This window comes from Cheilinus undulatus, linkage group 16, assembly GCF_018320785.1.
Source record: "Cheilinus undulatus linkage group 16, ASM1832078v1, whole genome shotgun sequence".
Lineage (NCBI taxonomy): Eukaryota > Metazoa > Chordata > Actinopteri > Labriformes > Labridae > Cheilinus > Cheilinus undulatus.
In genome coordinates this window covers 13,305,875-13,328,919 of record NC_054880.1, presented here as the reverse complement: position 1 = coordinate 13,328,919, position 23,045 = coordinate 13,305,875, and the positions used below count along the sequence as shown (strand labels likewise).

The 23,045-nt window shown below is 38.9% G+C and overlaps 2 protein-coding genes across 3 annotated transcripts; one reads left to right on the top strand and one right to left on the bottom strand.

The window, feature by feature from the left end:
- Positions 1-52: 52 nt before the first annotated feature.
- Positions 53-7,754, top strand: zbtb22a (zinc finger and BTB domain containing 22a). The gene is made up of 4 exons (XM_041808269.1): positions 53-794; positions 1,833-2,054; positions 2,374-3,145; positions 6,258-7,754. The coding sequence occupies exons 2-4, from the start codon at positions 1,845-1,847 to the stop codon at positions 7,343-7,345; spliced, it is 2,070 nt and encodes a 689-aa protein (XP_041664203.1). The 5' UTR covers positions 53-794; positions 1,833-1,844; the 3' UTR covers positions 7,346-7,754.
- A 2,125-nt stretch (positions 7,755-9,879) lies between these two features.
- Positions 9,880-22,590, bottom strand: mbpa (myelin basic protein a). Of its 2 annotated transcripts, XM_041809423.1 has the most exons (6): positions 22,332-22,590; positions 18,237-18,332; positions 17,775-17,801; positions 14,338-14,358; positions 12,750-12,833; positions 9,880-11,134 (listed from the first exon to the last, which is right to left on the bottom strand). In XM_041809423.1, the coding sequence occupies exons 1-6, from the start codon at positions 22,449-22,451 to the stop codon at positions 11,084-11,086; spliced, it is 399 nt and encodes a 132-aa protein (XP_041665357.1). In that variant the 5' UTR covers positions 22,452-22,590; the 3' UTR covers positions 9,880-11,083. The 2 variants fall into 2 exon arrangements, with proteins under 2 accessions (XP_041665357.1, XP_041665358.1); XM_041809424.1 differs by lacking the exon at positions 12,750-12,833.
- Positions 22,591-23,045: the final 455 nt, after the last annotated feature.

The window sequence follows — 23,045 nt, the reverse complement described above, 5'->3', positions numbered from 1 at the left end:
GAAATCTGACAGCACAAATTGCGCAACATGCTGAGCATTCACGGAGCGTGGGATTTTTCGTGAAATATAGCTTCTTACGGGGAAATAAAACATGAATGCCCTCTCAGGTTAGGTCAGAATATTTGGGATTGCTATGGAAAATGTTTCAGACCGAATACTCGCGCTATCATATTTTACGGAGACTTGAAGGTCTTGAATGCCTTTTTCTTCGTATTGAAAGTGAACTTCGAATTAATTGTCTTTTAAACACAGTAAATTGTTCTGTCTGTCAGCCGCTAACCACGTAAAAATACACAACGTACCTCTGAAAATTTAAATACGGTGGGCCAAAATTTTACATGTCAATGTTATTTCAAAATAACGACTCAAAGCGGTCAACTGCCTCTAAAGCTTTGAATTCCGAGCATCGGATGAGCGCCTGAAAGCACCGTTTCAATCAACGCTCCCAAAGTTTTCGATTTTGTTGCTATAATACTTAACATAAACTTTGGCTAACAGAGCCGCATTTTAAAGTGTTCACTGTGATGGCAGTAAATAATATTTCAAACAGACTTTCACACCAAACACCCACTCACGTTGCGTTTCAGGACGCTGATGATGCTCTTTCGACCAGCTAGCATCAGCTACGCCTACGGGCAAGCTGCTGTTAGCATTTAGCTAGCTTCGTTTTTTTGTTTTTCTTTTGCACAAACGCGAGACAGAGCTGTGTGTCTGGGAACCACGGACAACAATGTCTTGGTACACAAAAGCGACGTTGCCTCTTATTTAAAAGGCTCAACATAGAGATAATAAAGGTAAAGTAACTCAGCTAACGGCAGGTGTTTAACGGCTAGTTTACGGTCGTAGTGGTTGCTAGTTAGCTTCGAGCTACCTTAGAACTGGATATGACATTTGTGTAGACTAGCAGAGGGCCAAGTACAGCTGCAATTTACTCATTTTTCCCATTATTTTTTCCATAAGCTAATTGGCGTCCCAGGATAAACAAACCAATGCTTAGTGTCATGTAAAGCTAGCATTCGCTAGCTGACATTTAGCTGTTGTCAAGTGAAAGCTCACTTAGCCTATTTATATCCCAGATTCAGTTTGGTGACAATCCCCCCAAGTGTTTTTAATCTTGCGCTGGTAAAATAAGCTTACCTCACAGTTATTATTAATCAGACGAAAAGGGAAACAAAGGTGTTGGTAAAGACAATAGATTTTTGTAATCCCCCTGAAAAGACAAAATATCCCTTTGTTGTAACTGTAATTTGCTGTTTTTAAATGTAACTTTACATAAGATTAAGAATATTTTACAAAAAACTTAACTAATAGAAGTTGAATCCCTAATTGATAACCCCTTTTACATAAAACATAAACATATCCTTGATTGTTTATATGACTGAACTAGCTTAGGTTAAAAATATTGCTATCAATACCTGCAGATTTTAGCTAAAGTGAATTATCGGTATTAGCAGATATAAAAGTTCTCTGAAATTTACAGTTTTCACCTTCAACCTTAAATTGTGTGTTTTAAAGACCAAAGTGTTAGGAGTGGACTGCATTTACATTTTGGTATGGGCTAAAATTAATTTGTGAATAGAGGTATATCTAATATCAGCAAAAATCCAATATCCTGCATCCCTAGAACTGTGTTGCTTCCATGCAACATAAAATCTGTTTTTGGTCAGTGTATCTGGAAATATTTTGTCATTCTTGATCAAAGCCTATTTCTGAATATTAGTACACCAGCAAAAGCTCAGCTTCAAAAAATGTGACTGAGGAATGCTACTTTGTAGTATTCCTTGCATGTTCCTCAAATCTATGTACTGAAATGGTTTTAAACTTCCTTGCAGTTTTGGGTAACCATGGATCCGACCTGCAGTAATTCTTCACCTCCAGCTGCTGGTCTGACAGTCCAGGTGTGTTTCCCTGGTGCTCGAGCGGCTGTTTTGGACAATCTGAATCGTCAACGGGAAGAAGGCAGGCTGTGTGATCTCTCCATACAGGTGCAGGGTCATGTGTTCAGGGCCCATCGCTGTGTCCTTGCTGCATCATCTCCTTACTTTCATGACCAGGTACTTCAGTGAGTGATGTGCACCAAGCAGCCATAACACAATGCAGTCCAACTAGAATTTAGCATGAAGTGTCTGCCTTTTTAGCAGTTGTTGACATGTCAGAGAGGTAGTGCTGCTTTATATTTAGTAGTAAGGGTGGCGTTTGAGTGGTGGTGTACTGGAACACTTGAAATTGAAAGGTATTCCTGATAGTTTGCCCTCTCCATTGCATCATGTTGTACTGATTGACATACTGTTATGGTTGATTGGTATCTACATACATATATATGTCATTGACATTTAATTTATAACATATTTATTTGTTCCTATGTCTTAATAGGTGTTACTGAAGAACGTTACCACTGTGTCCCTCCCCTCTGTAATGGACCCTGTGGCTTTTGAGAGCGTGCTGAGTTCTGCATACACAGGCCAGCTGAGCATCGTGCAAGATGACATCGTCAACTATGTCACCGTGGCCAGCTTCCTCCAGATGTGGCACATTGTGGACAAATGTACCGAAATCCTGAAGAGACCCCGGCTCTCGGCAGAAGTCACTTCAGGAGAGGCGACCTCAGCTCCCCCTGGGACCGCATCCCGCCAGCAGTCTCCGAGCAGCACAGACTGCCTATATCTGGAGAGGGAGGGAAGGAAGAAGGAGAGAAAGCCTGATGCTTTGCCTCCTTTGGCTACATGGAGACGCCCGCAGCAGTTTCCCAGACTTGGTCGCCCTCGGCCCTCATCAGCCCAGAACTTAGCAGACTCTCAACTGGACGCCCTCCCTTGCTATGTGGAGAATGATTACACCAGCTGTGATGAAGCATGGGTCTCAAGCCAAGCCAAAACTGGTCACTACACCCATGAAGGACCTAGTCACAATAGCCGGCACCACGGGGTGTTCCCAAGTGGTGAAGCATTAAAGCAGAAAGTCAGGTTGCATCAGCGGGGAGCGCCGCAGAGCGCAGATAGGCCGCTTGATAAGAATAGAGAGATCGGGGACAGTGATGAGGCACAAGAGAGGAGGAAGAACGAGAAACGAGAGATTGAGGCTGATGAGGGAGTGGGAGAGGAGGCGGTGGAGAAGAAAGAAGGCTTTGCACAAATGGGACACTGTGGTAAGATACAAAAGCTTTATTTTACTTTAACACAAACAATGTCTCTGTCTTACACAAAGGCTTGAACCTGAAAAATTCATCTAGAAAATTTAAGCCCTATTCTTTGTCCTTTTCAGTGAACACTAAGATATTTTGCGATATCTTTCTTAAAAATTAGTCATTTTGTTGAAATGTCCCTTTCTTTCTGGTTAATTATGCAATTTTTCTTGGCACCTAATGATGAAGTGAAAAAAGATCAAATTAATGTCACTCCAAAGCAGAACATCCTGCCAATACTAGAATAGCTTTCATGCACTGATCCAGGTCATTGTTTTTTTAAATTAATTTCCACAGGGGCTTCCTCTAATGGAGATATCTTTGCAGACGGCCAGGGGAGAATGACGAGTTGGCAGTTACTAGTCTTAAATCTTATTACTGAGGCTTTTACTCATAGAGTAAAACAAGCTTACTTTTACTCATCATTGAGTGCAGTTGTATCTTGGCAGAGAGTAAGGAACACAAATAAACTTGGTGCATTGGAGTGAGTCACTGTGCGGGTCATTGCAAACTTAGCAAGAGCCGTACACAAGGCCGGATACAGTAAAGAAACATGAGTGGGCAGTCACAAAACCTTACAGTCTGCAGTGTCCAATTTTATATTTTTATCCATCCAACAGTTTGCAACCTTGGGCTTAAGCTTGCTTTCTTTAGCCATGTGGTTTTGGTTTGTTTATCTATTTATTTTGTATTGTATAGGGACCAGTATGAATCAAGTAAACTGTTGCCATATACTTCAGTATTTACAGCCCAATTGAGTTGTCCATCATTTAATGGACCTTTAAATACATAAGAATTATCAAAGCACCTAAGGAGCACAAAAGTTAGAAAAATACAGAACAATATAGGCAACAAAAATGTAAACATCTTGGCAGGTTATTGCTTTTAAGTGCTTTCAGAAGTGCAAACATGAATACTTTGTGCAATTAAACAGCCAGTAAACCAAATGAAAAATTACAAAGTTAATATTTGATGACCTATTGTTATAAATAAATAATCAACAAAAACAGACAAACATACAAAAAAAGAGAAATAATACTTTTTCCTTATACACTGTTGCATGTACACAAGTAAAGCATAAAACATTTTAGTTTGTGACTTCCAAGATAAATGTACGATATATTGTGAAAAGAATATGAGGCGTAGGTCAGTTTTTTCACTGCGAGACTAGCAGGTCTTCTTATTTGCACTTAGCATTGTCACAAAAACAGCATTTCAATACTAGTAAGTCATCAGATCTCCTAGACACACAAAACTGGTTTAGTTTATCTTGATTTCCAGCTTGCACATAAGAAAGACTGGGTCACTGAACACATGCTGAAATCAGACATGTTGTTAAAAGTAATAATGGTAGAGTGAAATTTTCCTAAAAACAATTATTTAAAAAAAATCCTCTGAGTTATCATTACAGTCCAGATGAAGAGCACTTTTTCCCACCAAATGGCTGTGTACCTGAGTGGTAGAGATGACCATCGTCCTTGGCTTTTTTCTCCTGCTTTGACAGTATTCACCAACAGTACATTATATAAAAACACTGAAATAGCATCATTTGTCTTTTGAATGAAGTAGCATATAATCAACCATCACGCTATGAATGCAGGTGTACAGGATGATATCGGCAGAGAAGAAGCTGCAGAAAAATTAAGAAATGGTGGAATACTAAGCTTAAATTTTGAAGACATTGCACTTTTGTTTAGGCATTTACAGAAAGTGATGTACTAGTGGATATCCCTCTAGCACACGATAAGATAAGATCATTTTTTATTTAAAAAAAATGTCTGCAAATATACATTAGTGGCTTTAAGCATACCTGGATGGCCCACCCAACTAGTAGGGATGCACAGTATTATTGGTATGATATCAGTATCGGCAGATATTACAATGTTTCAGTGTCAATTATTAGATTTTTGCCGAAAGTGACATACATTCAAGAGTAAATACACCACAAGCAAAGATCTAGACAAGAAGAACAGCATCAGTAAGTGCCACAAATTAATTTTAAGTTAGCTATTGGATCTGCCTATAACAGCTGTGAATATGGGCTGTACCAACAAATAAGCTGGTGGAGTTTTAGGCTGGACCAACAGACCTATGTCAGCTGAAGTCTTTTTCTTTACTCATCATCATCCCTTTCACTTTAAAGTGTGTTTTAAGGACTGAAATTTGTTAATTTGTTCTTCCTAAAGCTTTAAATGGTGTTTCAAGGACTGAAGTTTAAGGCCTGAACTACATCAAAATATTGGCAGGAATATTAGTATCTGCTTTGTAAAGATCAGAATATGGGATATTGGCCAAAAAAAAAACCTAAAACCAAGTAGTGTTTTTCCAGTTGTCTGACCACTCAAAGCGCTTTTGCACCACAGATCACACTCATCCTTTACACTCTTGTGCTCAACATTTATTCACTGATGCTGAAGGCTGCTATTAAGAGTGACCATCACTACTGGCTTATCCATTCATACGTATGCATACACAGTTCACAACACTGATGTTGCAGTGCAGACAATTTGGGCCTCACCAAAGGACCCTTGTACATGTGACTGCAGTAGCTGGGGATCAAACGCCCTGACCCTCCCGTTGAGACACCACCAGCTCTACTTTCTAAGCCATGGACTGCTAAATCATCCTTTTACTTCCATCTTGTTTGTGCGCAGATGTATGTGTGCCCTTTTTTTTCAAAGCAGTTTGTTGTCTCTCTGTATCACTGTTTTGTTTGACACCAGTGGTGCTCTCTATGTGATCTCAATGTCTGTCTCCCACTGCTGCACACTGTTTGTGCTCTCTCTCTGCTCATGGCAGCTTTGGGTTGAAAATATCACAAACTTACAGCCAATACTGTAAGTGCTGTAAACTTACAGCCAATATTCACAGCTCAGATATCAGTTGCAGATATATTCAAAGTTCAAATGTAAAATTCTGACAAACTTTCTTGCAGTTTATCAACCAAAAAAAAAGTTCACGCTGTGTGCTGCCTTTCTCTGCTGGATCACGTATTTTGTTCCCTTGCTAGGTCTAAAGTCCAGTTTATTTTACTGGAGCTATCTGTATGTGACTTTCTTTTACATTTCTCTTACAGACTTCCATCCAGTGTCAAATGAGAACAAGGTTTCTGGACAAGGAACAGGGAGGGCAACTGTGGAGGAGATGAAAGAAAAAGTCCAGAGTGAACCCTCCTCAGACATGTCCAGTGCTCAGGCTAGTGAACCATGTGAAGGAGCTCCAGGACCCTCGTGTTCTGCTTCAGCCCAGACTGAATGGCAGACAGGTTCCTGGTCACAGCAAGAACCGAGGCCGCAGGATGGACAAGCAGGCAGCTGCTGTAAAGACGAGGACGAAGACGAGGAGGAGGATATGGACTTCGATTGTTTCACAGGTGAGACTTTTAACAAAGACACATATGAAGAGATCGAAGAGGGAACAGGAAAGATATCCCAGAGGCCGTTGGTGCCTGTATCTCCTGACTTTGGGACAGCTGGCTCTGAGGTGAACTGGCCCTCCACCAGTGTGGGACAGAGTGGCTCATTAACACCAACCTCAAATCGGCAACCATCTCCATCCTCTGCTGCTTTCCCTCCTCCTTCATCTTCTCCTCCAACTCCATCGTCATCGTCCTCGGTGTCCCTTGCTGGCGCCTCCTACACAGGCAAAGTCCATTTCTGCCACTGCGGTAAAGCCTACACCCTTAAAAGCATGCGCGACCGACACGTGAAGATGCAGCACCTCAATCTGCGCCCCTTTGGCTGCCCTGTTTGCACTAAGTCCTTCAAGATGAAGCATCACCTAACTAAGCACCTTAAAACTCACGGAGGGCTGCGGCCCTACGAGTGCGGCCTGTGTGGGAAGAAAGTCATTTGGAGAGACAGCTTCCTCAGGCATCAAGCTCGATGTGAGAGACTTGCCTCCAGCTCTTCAGCTAACAGTAACAACACAAGCACCACAGCCACAGAAATGGACGAAAGCTACTCTTATGGATTTGAAGACGGGGAGGCTTTTCTTGCATCGGGAGGACAGGTGAAAGTGGAGGAGGTGGACTTCCACGGGGAGATGGAGGATGGGATAGGTGGCCTGTTAGGCAGCGTGTCTGGGATTGTGGATGAGCTACGAACTGAGTCAGCGAGCCATGTATTTAAAGAGGAAGCAAGTGAAGGCTTTGGAAGAAATTAATGTGAAATAGGTTTACAGCACTTAAACTGTATAATAATCTAATAAATGAATTGTGAAAGTTATGAAAAATTTCTGAAGGCTTTTTGGAGCAGCTGCTTTTGTTTTTTCCTTTTTTGTAAATTATCTTAAAGTATGGATAATTTGGGGGAAAAGACAATTATTATTTCAAAAGATCCTTTTTAAGTTGTACAGTTCCATGTTTTGTGATGCTGTAAACTATCTGTAACAGGCAGTGCTGTGAATGTACTTCTCGAGCCCTCATAAAGTTAATTTGAATCTTGTAAATAAGTTTAATGCCATTGTTACATATGGAAAAAAAGAGGGTTTTTAATTTTTCTTGCAATATTGATATCTCTTTGCACTATGTATAGATAAGAAACCTTGATGGAAATAAACCACTTCACTGGAATTTTCTGATTGTAAAATTTCTGGCTTTAAAAAAATGACCCTTTGTTGGCACTCTGATTGGTCCACTGACCACCCAGTGTGAGAGCCTGGCCCTAGGCTTTACTGTGCACTGTAGTGAAATTATGATCTCCTTGAGTGTCTTCAAGATTGACTCAAAAGAAGGTACATCATAGATCTGGCTGCATTCAGGGCCTCAAATCTGTTTTCAGCCACAACCTTACCCATCTGATTTATCCTAGCGACAGGAAACTCCATTGTTAAACTTTCTCTGAGTTCACCCACAGTTGTCTAGAACGCTGACTGGCATTTTAGTGAGTGATTGTATCAGATGTAGGTTTACTGGAAAAGTTATAGAGCATTGAAGCTCATTCTAACTCATAGTTCTTTATATTCCACCCATTTTAGTGGGCCATTATATAAGACTTAGTCTTATTTTTAAACACTGTGGGTTATTCTATTTTAAACATTATTGGTCAATTTAGGGGGTTATCAAAGAGAACTGAGACTCATAAAGCATTGTCATTTATTTTAGGCATGGTACCAAATTTTTGTGAATGATTCTGGAACAAAGCATTTTTTTAATGATCAATTTCAGAACACTAGGCAATTTTATAACACTGGTCATCTTTCTAGACTATTATGATTTGTTGTTGTGGTTTACCCTAAAAACCGAAGCCTGTTGTGTAGTTCCTTTGCAGAACAATGAAGTAGCACCAGAGGTCTCTCTTGCACAACACTGCAGCCTCCCTTTCCCTTTAGTTAAGCTGTGCAAAAGGTCTTCAGGGTGGTTGAGGAAAAAAGACAGATGGATTAAAAGCCTGCAGAATCAGAAACAGGGAGAGCTAATGAATATATCTGTCATTTAATATATTCAGATGCATTCTAGTCTATAGAAATTTCCATTTCAATTGCATGAGGCTGAAGCAATCAAAGAGAACCCCTATGAAGATATGCAACAAAGCACCACGGTGTTGCCTTCAGTACTCTAAATACAATATACAGGAAATTTCACAGCTTTTTATACCATATTAAAGTGTATTTTTTCTTCAAAGTGATCTGGGTTAAAAACCCCTCTGTGTGAAATGGATGTCACACTGCTGAGCCAATTATGGCAGGAACAAGGAAACAGGAGAGATTGAGCTCTGCTAATTGTGCTTTTAGGGCCAGCTGTCCTTGAAAAGTTATACATCAGCATTATTTCTAATGATGGGAAACATTGTTTTCCCTGCTTCTTAGTACTGTCGTCATTAGGGGTTAAGAAAAGGACAGGATGTACTGTTTGATGTTATAGAGCTGCTATTTCAGTGTGTAGAGAGCTTTGATATGGGGATTATTGTTTTAGAGATGTGATTAGTCTCTGGAGCATAATTCAAAAGCAGGTGAGTGTTAACTGATGGATCATGGGTTGGGTTAGGGGCTGAAAGTGAACATACTTCCTGTAGCTTTACTTTTTTGTCTCTGTGTTCAGTCATTTTGATGCTACAGTTTTAGCGCAATTGTAAGGGGTAGCAGTTAGAAAAAAGGATTTGATTTATACTTTTAAAAAAGAACTCAAAAACTGAAAGACTCCATGTGTAATGCAAACATGTCTTCTTTAAAAAGACACTGAAAATTTGATAGTATAACAGGATTTGGAAAAACCAACAATATTCCTTTAAAGCCTTCAAAGACATACTGAAGAGTTATCAATGTGGTTTTAATTTCTCACGGTATGTTTGTAAAAAATATTTGACATTTTGGCAAATAAACATGCACTTATAAAACTTTGAAAGGTTCAAAATACAACTAAGTCGACTCCCTGTCAAGGCTTTAGCCTGCAATATTTGAGCTTTGGTTTTTGAAGGAAATACATACAGTACATCATGAGAATTAGTGAGCTTTAAAGAAGATGAATGCTAATGAGTTTACCTGTATAGAGTTGTCCTCCTTATTCCTAGTCCTTATGCTAGGCTTAGCTACCAGCCAACACAGAAACTCCCCATGGTTGGTAATGAAATGCTAAGTTCTGAGCAAGGTAGTATAAGATAAGAGTGACAAATTCTTGCTGTTGCTGTGTACATTTTTTGTATTATTGTGTGGGGTCTGCAAAGACCTGGAACAGACGTGACAAAGACTACAGAATTCAGTTTTGAAGCCGTTTGATGACTGAGATGTTTATTTTCAGTTAGAGATGAGCATTAAGACAGAGTTTTACATACAAAGCACTCAGTTTTCTAAATATACGATCCTTTTACTGTAGCACCACCAAATGTCAGCAACCTCAGACAAGAAACACCTGTACAGTTTGACGTTAGATTAACCACACAAACAGCATATAAAAACAAGAAAGGCAGTGTAATTTATCATGAACATACAGCCTAAAAGCCATGTGTCAGAACATTTGAAATCCACATCATCTATACTAAACACCTCATACCATCTCAGTACCTCCGCCTTAAACCTTTTAACCACTTACTTTCTGACCATCAGACTATATGACTATTTGTCTGTCATCTTAAAACACAAAACATTAAATCTTCAACCTACATTCAAGCTGAAAATGTTTTACTTATAAAATTAGGCCCATGCAAAAAGCTTCTATACAGATAGGAGAGTGGGATAATTTAATTTGTAGGTAATTCTTTTAGTCGTATTATGCTTAACAGTGCATTTGAAAAGGGCACTTTTTATTTTTGGATAAATGTCATTATTCTGTACATATTTATTAATTACACTGCAGCATAATGCAACAAAACTCTTACATCAACACCATATTAGAGTCATTATTTCTCATATACTGTAGGTTTCCAGTTGTATTTTTGAAATGCCTTTTCTTCTTAAGCAACAAATGCACAACATCAAACAAGAACTCAGTCCAGGTCCAACAAAACTAATGCTTTCTTTTTTTCCTTGGGGGAGTGAGTTGTGTTAAAACAGCAGGATACAGAAAGCATCGCCCATGTACAAAATTTAAATGACAGGAGACGACTAGAAAAACAAACATCTGCCATAGACGCACCTCAGACAGCAGACACTAGCACCATCAGACTAAGTTACAGAAAATTATGAAATATTTGACCAAAAATACGACCACATTTCTTAACAGCTGCACGGTGACTGAGACGAGAGATGCTTTAGGATTAAAAGGAACACTTGCACAGAAAGGCTCAACACCTTTTGAGAGTAGATTTCATATTTTTCTATGTGGTGTTACAGTCTGAACATATGGAGGTCTGGTGTTAGTTTGTTAACATTTCTTGAGGTTGTGAGTCCGCCTCTTGCAGATCCATTTCTCCTCCTTCACTTTGTCCAATTGGCGTCAGATCTGTGGTTTGGTCCTTGGCGGAGAGCTTAGAAGATGGTACTCCAGCGTTTAGGGGGAGGGCGGGACTTGGGGTCTCCCTGGAGTGAAGAGAATGGGTGATCAGAAAAAAATCTATTTATGTACATATCTTACATACGGGGTCTGACTGCACATTTATTAGTTCTTGGAGTTCATTTAGGATTTGATTGTCATTACTTCCCGTTTCTTTGGATTCACCAACAAAAAAAGAAAGAGGTAGATGACGTTTTCAATAAAACAAATTACCATTTGTGCAGTGCTTGAGCTTGCATGTAGAATGACTTAAAATGAAAATGTGACTCGTAAAGTTTCCATGAAATCAGAGTTGAAATGGTTTCTAAACTGCTGGGCAACAAAAGGACAATGTATAGGCATCTGCATACTTTTATACTAGTTGTACTAAGTATGGCATCAAATGTAGTATGTCCCATCTGGATTTACAGTATGTGAATTTTGTGTATGCATGTAGTCCCTAGATGTTTACGAGATTGGCTAAAATTTCAAAGAATGATACTGAAGCTCACCTGCCATAGTCACCTCTTCTATTCTCTCTTCCAGCTCTGGTAATCAGCTTATTATGGGCGTTTACTTCCTTAAGTACTAAGCTGATCACATTCTTCCACAACCTTGAATGACCAATCATCATGCACCGGTCATATTTTAAATTTGTCATTCTCTCTTTCACAGTCAGCCTGTTTCAGTGTGGATGCTGTGACCCTCCTCCACCCCAGCCACCTCCATTGGGTTCATCAGCACCTAGTCCAGATCCTCACAGGTCTTCTGTTCATCTCATTCTCCATACCTCAGCTTCCTCTTCACATCCACCTCACTGGTTTCCCAGTCAAGCTACTCAGAAGTCTGCTCCTCGTCCTTCATCAACACCATCACCAGTGTCTAGACTTCAAAGGGGGAGTATCCTATTCCTGCCATTCCTGCCAAATTATTGTTAAACTCATACTAAGTCTGTCCTGATTAAACTGGAAATTACACCCTTATAAAGACAAGTCAGATCAGCATTTTAAAAAATAGCTGAATTTGGTGCTAGCTATGTAACTTGGACTGAAAGTACCGTGGTGTGGACTATTTTAAACTGTTACATATTTCTGTGTGAATAACATGAATTTTAACTATGAATTTAAGCCTACATTAGGCCTGAAATTCAAGCTGTATCTGTATTTAATCAATGGACCCCATAAAAAAATCCCTTATTTAGCCTAGCTGCCAACTTAACTTTTTTCTGATGCTAGCTAATAAGTTGTGAATATGTTGTTTCAAGTAAAAACATGGTTCAATTGCCCTTCTAAATTTTTACTTTTGTGGTCATTTTCATGTCCTGCAGGAAACATGGCTGCCATTTGATTAAGTTGGATTGTAAACACATTCATATGCTGAATGAATAATGTTCTGTTCTCTGCTGTTTTCATGGGAACTTTAAGCTCATTAGTTCGTTATGATGAGGCCATGAGAGCATGTGGATGAAAGAGGATGGATTTACCAACTAAAGTGATGAACAGTAATACTTTGTACGTTTTTTACTCACTGATCTTTGAGGAGAGCATCACTGTTGCATTTTTGGCAAACACAGACAGGAAACAGTGTTTATGAGGCCTATAGTTGAACAAGTAGAGAGGGGAAATTTTGAGTTTAGCAGGGAAGCAAACATGTTAAGCTCACCAGGTTGAAGAGTCTGGACAGTGTGCTTTGGTCTCTGCGTCTTCTGACTGGCGACTTTGCGCTTTCGGCGCGTGGCGACGAGGCCTAGAAAAAGATGCTTTATAAGCTCACAATGGGGACCTGAAAGCAGTTGCCTGCTTTGTCACTGTGCAACCTTTAAATAGAAGTTTAATTCATTTTTCATTGATGGATTGACCCTAACAAGGCAAGACACATTTAACCTTAGAGTGCCACAGATGTCTGATCCATTTAACAAAATGCCAAATGTAAAACAATTGCTTTAAATTGTTGCAGGGGGTAAAATCACATCTTCGAACATTATACATCATTCAAAATTAAAGAAATGGTAGTTACTGTCTTTATATTGCCAGGACTTTTGCACTCTGAAGTCTTTTTTAATGCTTGGCTCTTTGTTTACCATCCATCCTGCTCAACTGCACTGGGATCGACCTTTTGTGTTTCTATCTGTTTTTAATGAGTTTGAAGTGCTTTGCTGTGAGTCAAATTTCCCTTGTGGATCATAAAGGTCAGCTAAAATTGAACAGCACAAATTTAGGATGTTTCAGACAAGCCAAAAGGACAATAAGTGGATGAAATTGTTTTAATAAACAACCCTTGTTTGATTTTGACTGCATTTAAGCTTCAGAATAATGATTAAAAAAGCACATGTATGTGCTTTCTCTGCAACAGCAGCAGTGGCATTGAAGAAACTTTGGTGTCCTGATATGTTGTTTAAAAGAATAAAAGGCCAAGACATGGGTGGACATGGAGTTGTGACAGGAACAGATGCAGATGACATCAGCCTTCTGAGGAGAAAGAGAAATGGATGACAGGAACAAGGAGAGGTCCCAGGGTGAAATGACACAGGTGTGTCATCCCTGTCAGATGACACACATACAGCTGTCCACAGTCACCAGACAGATGAGAAAGGACACAAAGGAGGTGGGAGGCCAAAAACAGATGGATCGGTGAGTCATCTCTGGCACAAAGGGGATGAAGGTGTTACTGAGAAATAGAGATGTGAAAGAGAAGAGGAGGAGGAGGAGGAGGAAGATGCAGGCCAGGAGGTCCTAAGAGAAAATGTTTACCGGTTGTGGTTCATAAATAGTTGAGCTGTTTCAAAGTCATCCAGAAGCAGTGAATCGCTCTGGATTAAAGCAAAGAAGGAGGAAGTTGAAATATGATTATAAAATTTACCAATATCTGTCGTTTTAAATGGTAAGTATATTTATCTTTTCATCTTATGAACAAATGAATGAAAGCAGTAATATATTATGTTTTGCCATTCATCTACTGTATCTAACGATGGATAAATCTGCACCCCTTTCAATGCGTCTCTGACTCACACGCTGAGGTAGAAACAATGTTTCTCTTCAAGGAGAAAAGCAGTGAAACATAAAGTAAGAAAGAGACTGAGCATGTGTGAAGGTTAGGAAACAGGTGGGCTGGTGCAGACAAAGGACACACTGCAGAGGAGCTCTCTGCAGACAGAAACAGTATCATAGCACAGACACAGGCATACAGAGAGGCGGTACAGTCAGCAATGGGGCTGTTGTTCAATTCAAGAAGGCAAGATCGTGTAACGTACCAAGCCCAAGACGTCTCTCCACTGGACATGAAAAAGAAACAGACAGTGATATGATGAGACCAGAGAGCGTGGAGGTGAACGCGTCTGCCTCAACACATGTGAGGATCAGTCTTACATGTAATAATCACGTGGGACACGATTGTAAACCAAAGTAAATGGGATTTTTTTTTCTGTAAATACCTTATCCACATTTTGCGTTACCAACAAGTATTTCCAAATATCTCTAACTGCAACCTCTTCAAAAACGACAAAAACGACTTAAACCATTTCTTTCATGTAACTCTAAATTATACTTCACAAGAAAAAAGTAATAAAATAATCACCAACTAAGAAGATTTATTTTCATTTCTCAGTAATCATCTAAACCCCACAGATTCATCATGTGACCCATATAATTATCCCAAAACATAGGCAGGGATCTAAGCAGTAACAAAAACCATTGCTTGGTAAAAAGCTTTTGAGCCCCTCTTATTAATAAATAAAATGTGATTTACAACCAACATTTAAATGTTTCTATTTTTAATAATATTATTAATACCTAAACCAGTGCTAATAAATGTTTTATTAGCCAGGAGTTTAAAATATCTCTAACTTTTTTATGGTTTATAATGAATTTTGCAGCCTGGTCTCTGAACAATTACGGCTGATTGAGACGTCGGTGTCAAATCAACTCCATAGAATGCCATATTATTAGCCGACATGTACCTCAAAAATGAAACTAGAAACTAGGCACTCAGATGATGCAGACCACACACCCTGTGACTGGTCAGCAGGACAGCACCGGGTGCCGGTCTCTATTTGTCTACAGGCATATTGTGTGTACCTTAGTGTGAGATAAATGGCTACAGACAGCAATACAAGTCAGATAACAATTTTGATCCCTTAGAGAGACACTGCCACTGGCAATATGTGTCATGAAGCGACAGTAGTCAGTAGCAGTAGCTGATACTTATTCCAATAATACAGCGTTGGATGTCGTTCAATACCCAGAACTGATCTGACACCAGTGTAAACTTCCCAGGCTGACTGTTCTTGGGAAAGCTGGCACATTGTTTTAGCCTGACAGTGAACTCAAAACGTGGCTCAACAAACAGAATGGTAATGTACAGCCTCTCTGTGACACTTTAAAGTGTTTTGTCCTGTCAGCTTTATGAGTTTTACTTCTAAATATTAAAATAATGATGAAAGAGAGGGCCACATAACAGGCTCTCTCTCTTTCTTGCTCTCTATTATTCAGCTGTCTCCATATTGATGTGCGTGTTTAAGCATTCACCGTTTGACAAAGCATGACTTGATGACAAAACAGCCTGCCATTGGTTGACAGCCCCTCAAAAAGCATATTGGCAAAACAGTATGACCGTTAGCATTCAAGCTAGCGGCAATAAATGATCAAAAATGGATTGAAAAGACTGAAAAAAGACGCTGATGGATAGCACCAATTGAACTGTGCAATGGTTAGCTTCAAGAGGATGGTTCAAATTTTATTTAACTCTCAATAACCTGTGTCACTACTTGCCGTATATGACAATACCGACATCAGATCGCTGCATTAACGCGCGTGCACGATGATATCATTACCCATATTTTTAGGAGAGTAGCATGTATTTCCAATACTGGTATCAGAATTGGACAGCTCTAATTAATTTAATGCTGGCATTTAGCACACCAAACTGCTAATTCAGAGATTTGTTATCGGCAGAAGGTGTGACCTGTTGGGCAAATTCTGATTTGTTTTCATGGTCAAACATAAGAGAAAATAGGTTGAGATTGTTACACCAAAAGTATTAATGAAAAAATATGGACTAAATTAACTCCAACATAAAACACTTGGTTTCTGTTATTGTGCTTTCTCTTACACAATCAAACAGAAAATTTGGCTCTGGGACTGGGAAGTGTTATATAAATTGCTCTGCTGTTTAACATTTGGTTACAGAAAACCAACGTATTGTAGTGCTCATGATTGCATAGGCTATGACAGCGTAGCAACTGCAGTGAAGGTTTGATTAGATTCAGTAGAGAGGCATACACCAGGCTCCACCCAGTGATTTTGGTGAACTTGAATATTTTGTTGGATTACTGACAAGGACTTTTTTATTATTCACTGAAATAACATTTAAAAGATGGATAAACATTAAAGTTTACACGTGCTAAATTACCACAGGATGTCACGTTTTATATCTGAGATCCATTTAATTTCCCTAGTGTCTTCATCAGGATAAATATCCTCTTTGTCCTTTTTTTGCCTCTGTTACAACAAAATATTAAAATATTTTTTAAACAGGCTGCTATGGCCCCTTTAGATGAGCTTAACATCAGTATCAGCCGATATCTGCTTGTCTGGCACTAAGTAGTGTGACCTACACAGATATCAGCTGCCAGGGTTTATCTGTTGTCTTTGCGATGCCAATGACTCAACCACACCTCTTCCTGCGTTTCCATGAATTTAAACCTGACCATCTCCTCTTTTTGTATTCTCCCACTCCACACACCTCCCGCTCATCCCCCTTTTTTCTATTTCATTCTTTCCTCTGGTAGTTAGACGTGCCTGGCAGCTACAGCAGATCCCCTAAGATTCCCTGAATCTATGTCAGCGAGGAGTTAACATCTACTGACTCAGATGAATCATTCCAATGGCATAAATAAAAAAGCTGTCAAATTGCATCTTGTCGATGCTGTGGTCCTTGCCAATGACCATTTTGCTTTAACAACTAACAACAACACTGATTTAGATTGGAGGTTTTTATTTGGTGGAGGAAATACCTGTTGAATAACCTCTGATCTGTTTTACGGTCAAACATGAGAGAAAATGTTGGCACTGTGGAAATTTTACACAAAAAAGCAATGGAAAGAATGTTGGTATCGGAGTTGACAATCAGCTAAATTGTTATTTTAAACAACACTGTTGGTAAAATAAGATTATATTTCCTAATATTTTAAAAAGGCACTGGTACCAAGGAACTAAAAAACATGCATCATTCCTGATAAACAATATTGTTTAAATATTAGAAAAATATAGGCATGCTGCCCACAGTAAACAACTGCTGTTTATGCCCAGAATTTTGGCCTTACAATTTTCTAGAAGCATCTCAAATTATTCTATTTGCATGTTTTTAAATTTCACACTGCAGGGAAATTTTTTGCCCTCCAACCCAGGATGTGTTGCTATAACCTGATGGTATGAAAGTCATAAATTCAGACACATACTGGCTTAAAGATGTTGAAAGAATTTGCAGCATAAAACATGGTTTTATAAATGCAGCAGTTGAATTCTGATATTGACCAGTACATAAAAACAAAGACCAAAAAGCAGTAAATGTTGTCTGAGAGGGATCAGAAGTCATTTTGAAAGTTAATTAAAAAAATACTCTCTGCATCTTCACCCTGTGCTACACATCTCGAAGTCAACAGAACAGATAATGTGAAGAAATGACACTCACCCTGGATTTAGGACGAGGAGAGGAAACCTGAGAAACACCAAGCGGAAAACAACAAACAAATGACTGACTGCAGGAAGCAAATACAGAACAACAAACTTCTGAAACAAACAAGTGCTGCTGATTTAAATTTCCCCATAGTTCCTTTTTTTTGTTTTATCCGTATGCAAATGAAGGAGCCACACAGCTTTGCAATCAGAGAGCTTAGCATGCTGTCACAGGTCTGCTGCCAAAGTTAGATCAGAGTAAATCAAGGGAAAGTGTCACATCAACACTCATTTTTTTACTAACTAGAGGGAAATGGTTGGACTTTTGTATTTCATGGCAGTGACACATCTGTTGATGTGTGAATATACATTTGAATAAAACAACAAAAAGTGATGTAATGTGGATGATAGATGCATGAAATATGCATGTGAGTAATGATGTTAAGTGTACAGTATGAGATGAATGAATACAACTTACAATGCTCCTGAAGAATTGCACCACTGCGTTTTCATTGGTGCGGCGACGAGAGGAGGACTGCTGGGGTGAAGAGGCCAGGTGACCCCTGAAAGACCCCTGTGAGGATCAACAGCAAAAGAAGGATTTAATGTGTTTTGTATAGTATGATGTTCATCATACCAGAGGTCCTACTGGGACTGAACGATTTTGGAAAATAATCTAATTGCAATTTTTTTCTCCAGTATTGCGATTTGATATGCGATTATTCCTTTACTCTCTTTTAATCCTAAACAAGGGCTAAAAAATTCTTTAAAAATATCTGATTATGATGATTTGGACTTGTACTGCAACTTGGATATGAACTGTTGCATTGAAGGGGTTTTGCCATTCTCATATTTAATAAGAAAAAATACAAAAATGAAGGAGGTAGGATTTTTTTATAGACTATTCTAAAAAAATGGCACTTGAATGATTGCATGATATGCAATCATATGCATGCATAACATCTTGGCTGCAAAAAAAAGTTTAAAACTGCAATTTTGACACAAACTTCAGGTCAAAGAAATATTGCACGTTCTGCGATTTGAAAATTGCTGCAGGCTATATTGCAATTTAATCTAATTTTCAATTAATTTCCCAACCCTAGTTTCTACACACTTTTGGGAATTAAGACATTTTAAGACCTCTGCTGAGAAAATTAATACCATAATTTTTGTGGCAGAGTTAAAATTGGATGCATTGTGAGATTTCTTGGTACACCAGACAGAGCTGAATCATCTGGTTTAATTCACTGTAAATGAACTGTCAAGTGATACAGGAAATAGATATGATTTGGTAATTAACACCAAGATTTCATATTTTTTTGGTACGTCAACTGTCTCTTTTTCATCAGTACATGCTATTGGGATATTTATGACAAAAACGATCAATTTAAACAGAATAGATTTAGGTAGAAAAGAGATTGGATAAAGACATGTCTACCTTAAAGCACCTTTAAAACAAGTAAGACCCCTCGTAAAAAATAAGACTTTTTAGGACTTTATGGCCATAGATGTATAAAGTCCAATTTTAAAGAACCCCTATCACAAAGCTGCTCACTTAAAAAAACACATTATGAGAAAAATATTTAGTTAAAAAGTTGTTGATGTTTCCTGGTGAACAATTAGCCTAGTCCCTCGCAATCTACAGTTCTAACTGTAACCACACCAACGGCTAATTCTGCGGCCTTCTAACACAAGCTAACTGACTGTTCTGTTTTGTAACTTTAGGCCTACGTTATTAGAATTTTCACTTCAATAAAGTGAATCAGGGTTAGCATTTTAATGTCTTTTCCACTTCTGCTGGAGTTTGAGGACATTTTCTTTTGGTCTAAGGACAGTTTTGTTACTTACTTGTTGTTAAAAAGTACCGTCTTAAATTTAGTGACGTTCTCAACCATAGTTCTTGTTCTTTGTTGTTAATGACGGCGAGGGGGAACGTCTGTCATAATAACGCCGTTATTCCGTCTTTTAACCGGTTTCCTTTGCAGTCCTCTGTCGCATTTCCCTGTCCCGCTGTAAACAGTCAGACGTTAATTCAACCGGACATCTTTCCGCGGACTGATATCCTTTTTTTTTTTTTTTTTTTTTTGACTAGAGCTAGTCCACCTTGGTATCCTAACGGTTAGTTGGTGCGTAGGGCTAACGGTCGCTCTGAATATTCACTAGTCAGTGTTTAACACAACTACGGGATTATAAGAAACTATGGTGCTGTGAAACTGAATGAAATAGCCTAATATAAAATAACATCTTACCACGTTACTTATATCCGCTTATACAGGATGGAATAGTTTGGTGTGCTTGAAAAGACATAGGCTAAATCCTTTTCTAAACGTTGATCCGTGCTGTGCCACAGCTAGTTCCTGATCGACTAACAATTTAATTGTTTTGTAATTGAATCATTAATACATTTAGACTTATATGTTTATCAACTAATGTAACATATGCATTCAAACCACGTTTTTGTTTTCAGTAGTGAAATTAATTGAACTGACTATAGTTTAATACGTCCGTAGACTGTCTCTAGTTGATAATCTTATTTATGTATATATATATTTGCTTGATTTTGGGGGGAATTTTAGCTAACTGTGATAAAAAAATATTTTTCACTAAAGCTTTAAGCTAGTAGTTTCGATCTTTTTTATTAATTTTTTTTCACTTTACCCTGCACATTTCACTTATGGTTCCCTCTGTAGGTTACAGCACTTCCTTTGCATAAAAGAAAAAATACAACAATTTTATGTACGACCTGCTGGGTTTGAAGTGTCACAGCGTGGGAGAGAGATAGCAGACTTTTAAGACAAAAGGCATTCAAACTAGATCTATAAGATTCTGCAGTTAAGTTAATTCAAGGCAATTAAAGTGCTAAAGGAAGCAGCATGACAGACTTATACTAAAGAGTGAAGTGTGACATAGTCAAAACAATATTTTAGAGATCTTTCTGGCATATCTGACACATTTTCACTCTGCTTCATCCTAGAGTCTGTCAAAACACACCTATGTCTGTTTCTTCTCACTGAAGTGTCTTTTCTGTAATATAGAATAGATACACAATACTACTGTCAATCTGTGTTTCCTGCAGTGTTTGATACAAACATTGCAGCATGCAAAGCCTGAAGAGAGATATTCTAGCAGACCTTTCTTCAAACTCAAAAGAGGCTCAAATACTGACTGAGATGAGACGTCTTTTTACTCAGAAGTAAACTTTCTTGGAGGTCAGATGAAAGGGGGTCTGTATGTATGAAAGCAGGGCTCCTGAGGGCCCCTCCCACCACAGAGTGCTGTATATCTTGAGCTTGAAAGAGTTTTTTTGTCTGAGGCTTTTCTGTCTGTACTTCAAGGGCGGGCTGATGTTCAATCTACTGAACCAAAGCAGAAGAGCATCTTCCATAAAACTGGCCCTGGTTTATTATTTCTGTACAATATCAGCATGGAATATACATTTATCCTCTAACTTTATGAGCTGCAAGCTGATTTAAAGTGCAGGCAAATGGAGAAAAAAAATAGCTGCCCTTTGGAAAGGCTCAGGTGCTATTCTGTGAAAGGAATTAGTAAGACTTAAATAGTAAAATAACAATAATTCTTGCAATGGTAATGATTGGTAAGGATACAACTCAGAGAAAGGCTTAAGTGGCCCAAAGAAATAATAATTCTATCTGGGATAAAGACCTTTCAGAGTCAATTTTCCTTGTCAATAAATTTTAACATCTCGCAGCATCAGGATTTACATGAGGCCGGAATGAATTTTGCATTGCAATGTGCTTACAAATCTAAACTGGTCATCCATTTGTTCATGATTTTCATAAAGTACATATTGCTTTATGTCTTCAAATCTCTGTACCCTTTTGCACTCTGCTCCTAGTATATTGCTTATTTTTCCATAAATGTGCACTTTTTGCACATATTTTATTTGCAATGCTTTTATTTGTTCATATTCCTTTGTTTTCTTGTGCTCTATTGGTATTAGAGCAGCTGTTATGACCACACTCCCATGCAGATTAGTCAAGTATTTCCAATTCTGACACTGAGAAACGGGCCAGGAGAAATAGAATAGCCATCCAAATCTTAATGAAGGAGTATCGAGATGAAATAATGAGCAATTAGAGCGCACTGATCCTCCATAAACTACAAAAACCCTGAAACTTGACTCTTCCTTTCTTAGAAAGTCATGCAGAGGAAATTACAGAAATAGAAATGTTCTGATTGTTGCACTTGAATGATTTTATCTTCAAATTTGAGGACCTGTATTTTACATTTTGTTAGTTAAAAACAATCTGCACGATCTTAAACTGCGGCAATATTTTTATACAGACAAGTTAAAGCACAGATGTACGTCTAAGTTCATAAATAGCTGAGATTCTGGACAAAAATAGTCTTGGCAGGACGAATAAATCAAATAATTTAGTAACAGAAAAGATGAACTACAATCAACAGTCTATAACATGTTTCCAATTGAAAAAATCCAAATACAGCTCATTTTTGCAATATCAAGAGGAAATATTCTTCCCTAGCTTTACTGAAGTTAGAAGAGGCATACATATGTGTGACGTAAAATAAATGCAGATGAATTTATGCTCACCTTGCTCCTTTTCTTTTTGTCTCCTCCAAAGAACTTGCTAATCTGATCCATGAGGCCAGGAGCCTTCTTTTTCCTCCCAAGCCCAAAGGTGCTCTGCCCTGAGGTGCTCGCTGTAGCCATGGTAGTAGTTGTTGAAGTTGGGTGGAGTTGACCTTTCGCTATCTAATCTGTAGTCCTCCTCCGACTCAGTCCCAGTCCACACTGCCTACACCCGGCTCTGCTGCTCCTTCAGGGCACTTTGCAGCTCTTCTGAAGCACAGGGGCCGTCTTTGAAGGTGTTGCCCCCTCGGTCCCAGGGCACCATGGGACATGAGGATGGTCAGGGTTGGTGGGGGGGGCAGACCGGGCAGTGGCCAGTGAGGTCCATGGCTCTGGCTTGGCTCCAGGCATTCTTTCAATCTTCAGTGGCTGTGTCAGTCACTGCCGCCCTCCGCATGGGCCAGGCCATTGTTCCTCAACCCATCTGCTTCACCCCGGCCACAGGGACAACAAGGGTTATCTCTGAGTCTGCACTCGCACCCTGATGCAAAGCAGCCCGCTGCACTGTGAGGCCATTGTTGAATGGGCCTCATATATTTTCTTAATGGATCGAGTTTAAATTGGAAGTACAGTCACACAGATTAACATTATGGAAAGACTCAGGAGAAAGAGAGAGCTTGTTGTTTGAAAACTTGTGAGCTATAGCTAAGTATCTGTTTCTGCAGAGTAATCTAC

What these genes read in the sequence shown, in the direction of transcription:
- mbpa (XM_041809423.1), bottom strand. Translation starts at nt 22,451, where the DNA reads ATGGCTACAGCGAGCACCTCAGGGCAGAGCACCTTTGGGCTTGGGAGG. An exon ending in CTCCTCGTCCTAAATCCAGG is followed by an intron (nt 14,359 to 17,774) that starts GTGAGTGTCATT and finishes TTTCATGTCCAG; the next exon opens with TGGAGAGACGTCTTGGGCTT. An exon ending in GGAGAGACGTCTTGGGCTTG is followed by an intron (nt 12,834 to 14,337) that starts GTACGTTACACG and finishes ATCTTTTTCTAG; the next exon opens with GCCTCGTCGCCACGCGCCGA.
- zbtb22a (XM_041808269.1), top strand. Translation starts at nt 1,845, where the DNA reads ATGGATCCGACCTGCAGTAATTCTTCACCTCCAGCTGCTGGTCTGACA. An exon ending in CTCCTTACTTTCATGACCAG is followed by an intron (nt 2,055 to 2,373) that starts GTACTTCAGTGA and finishes ATGTCTTAATAG; the next exon opens with GTGTTACTGAAGAACGTTAC. An exon ending in TGCACAAATGGGACACTGTG is followed by an intron (nt 3,146 to 6,257) that starts GTAAGATACAAA and finishes TTTCTCTTACAG; the next exon opens with ACTTCCATCCAGTGTCAAAT.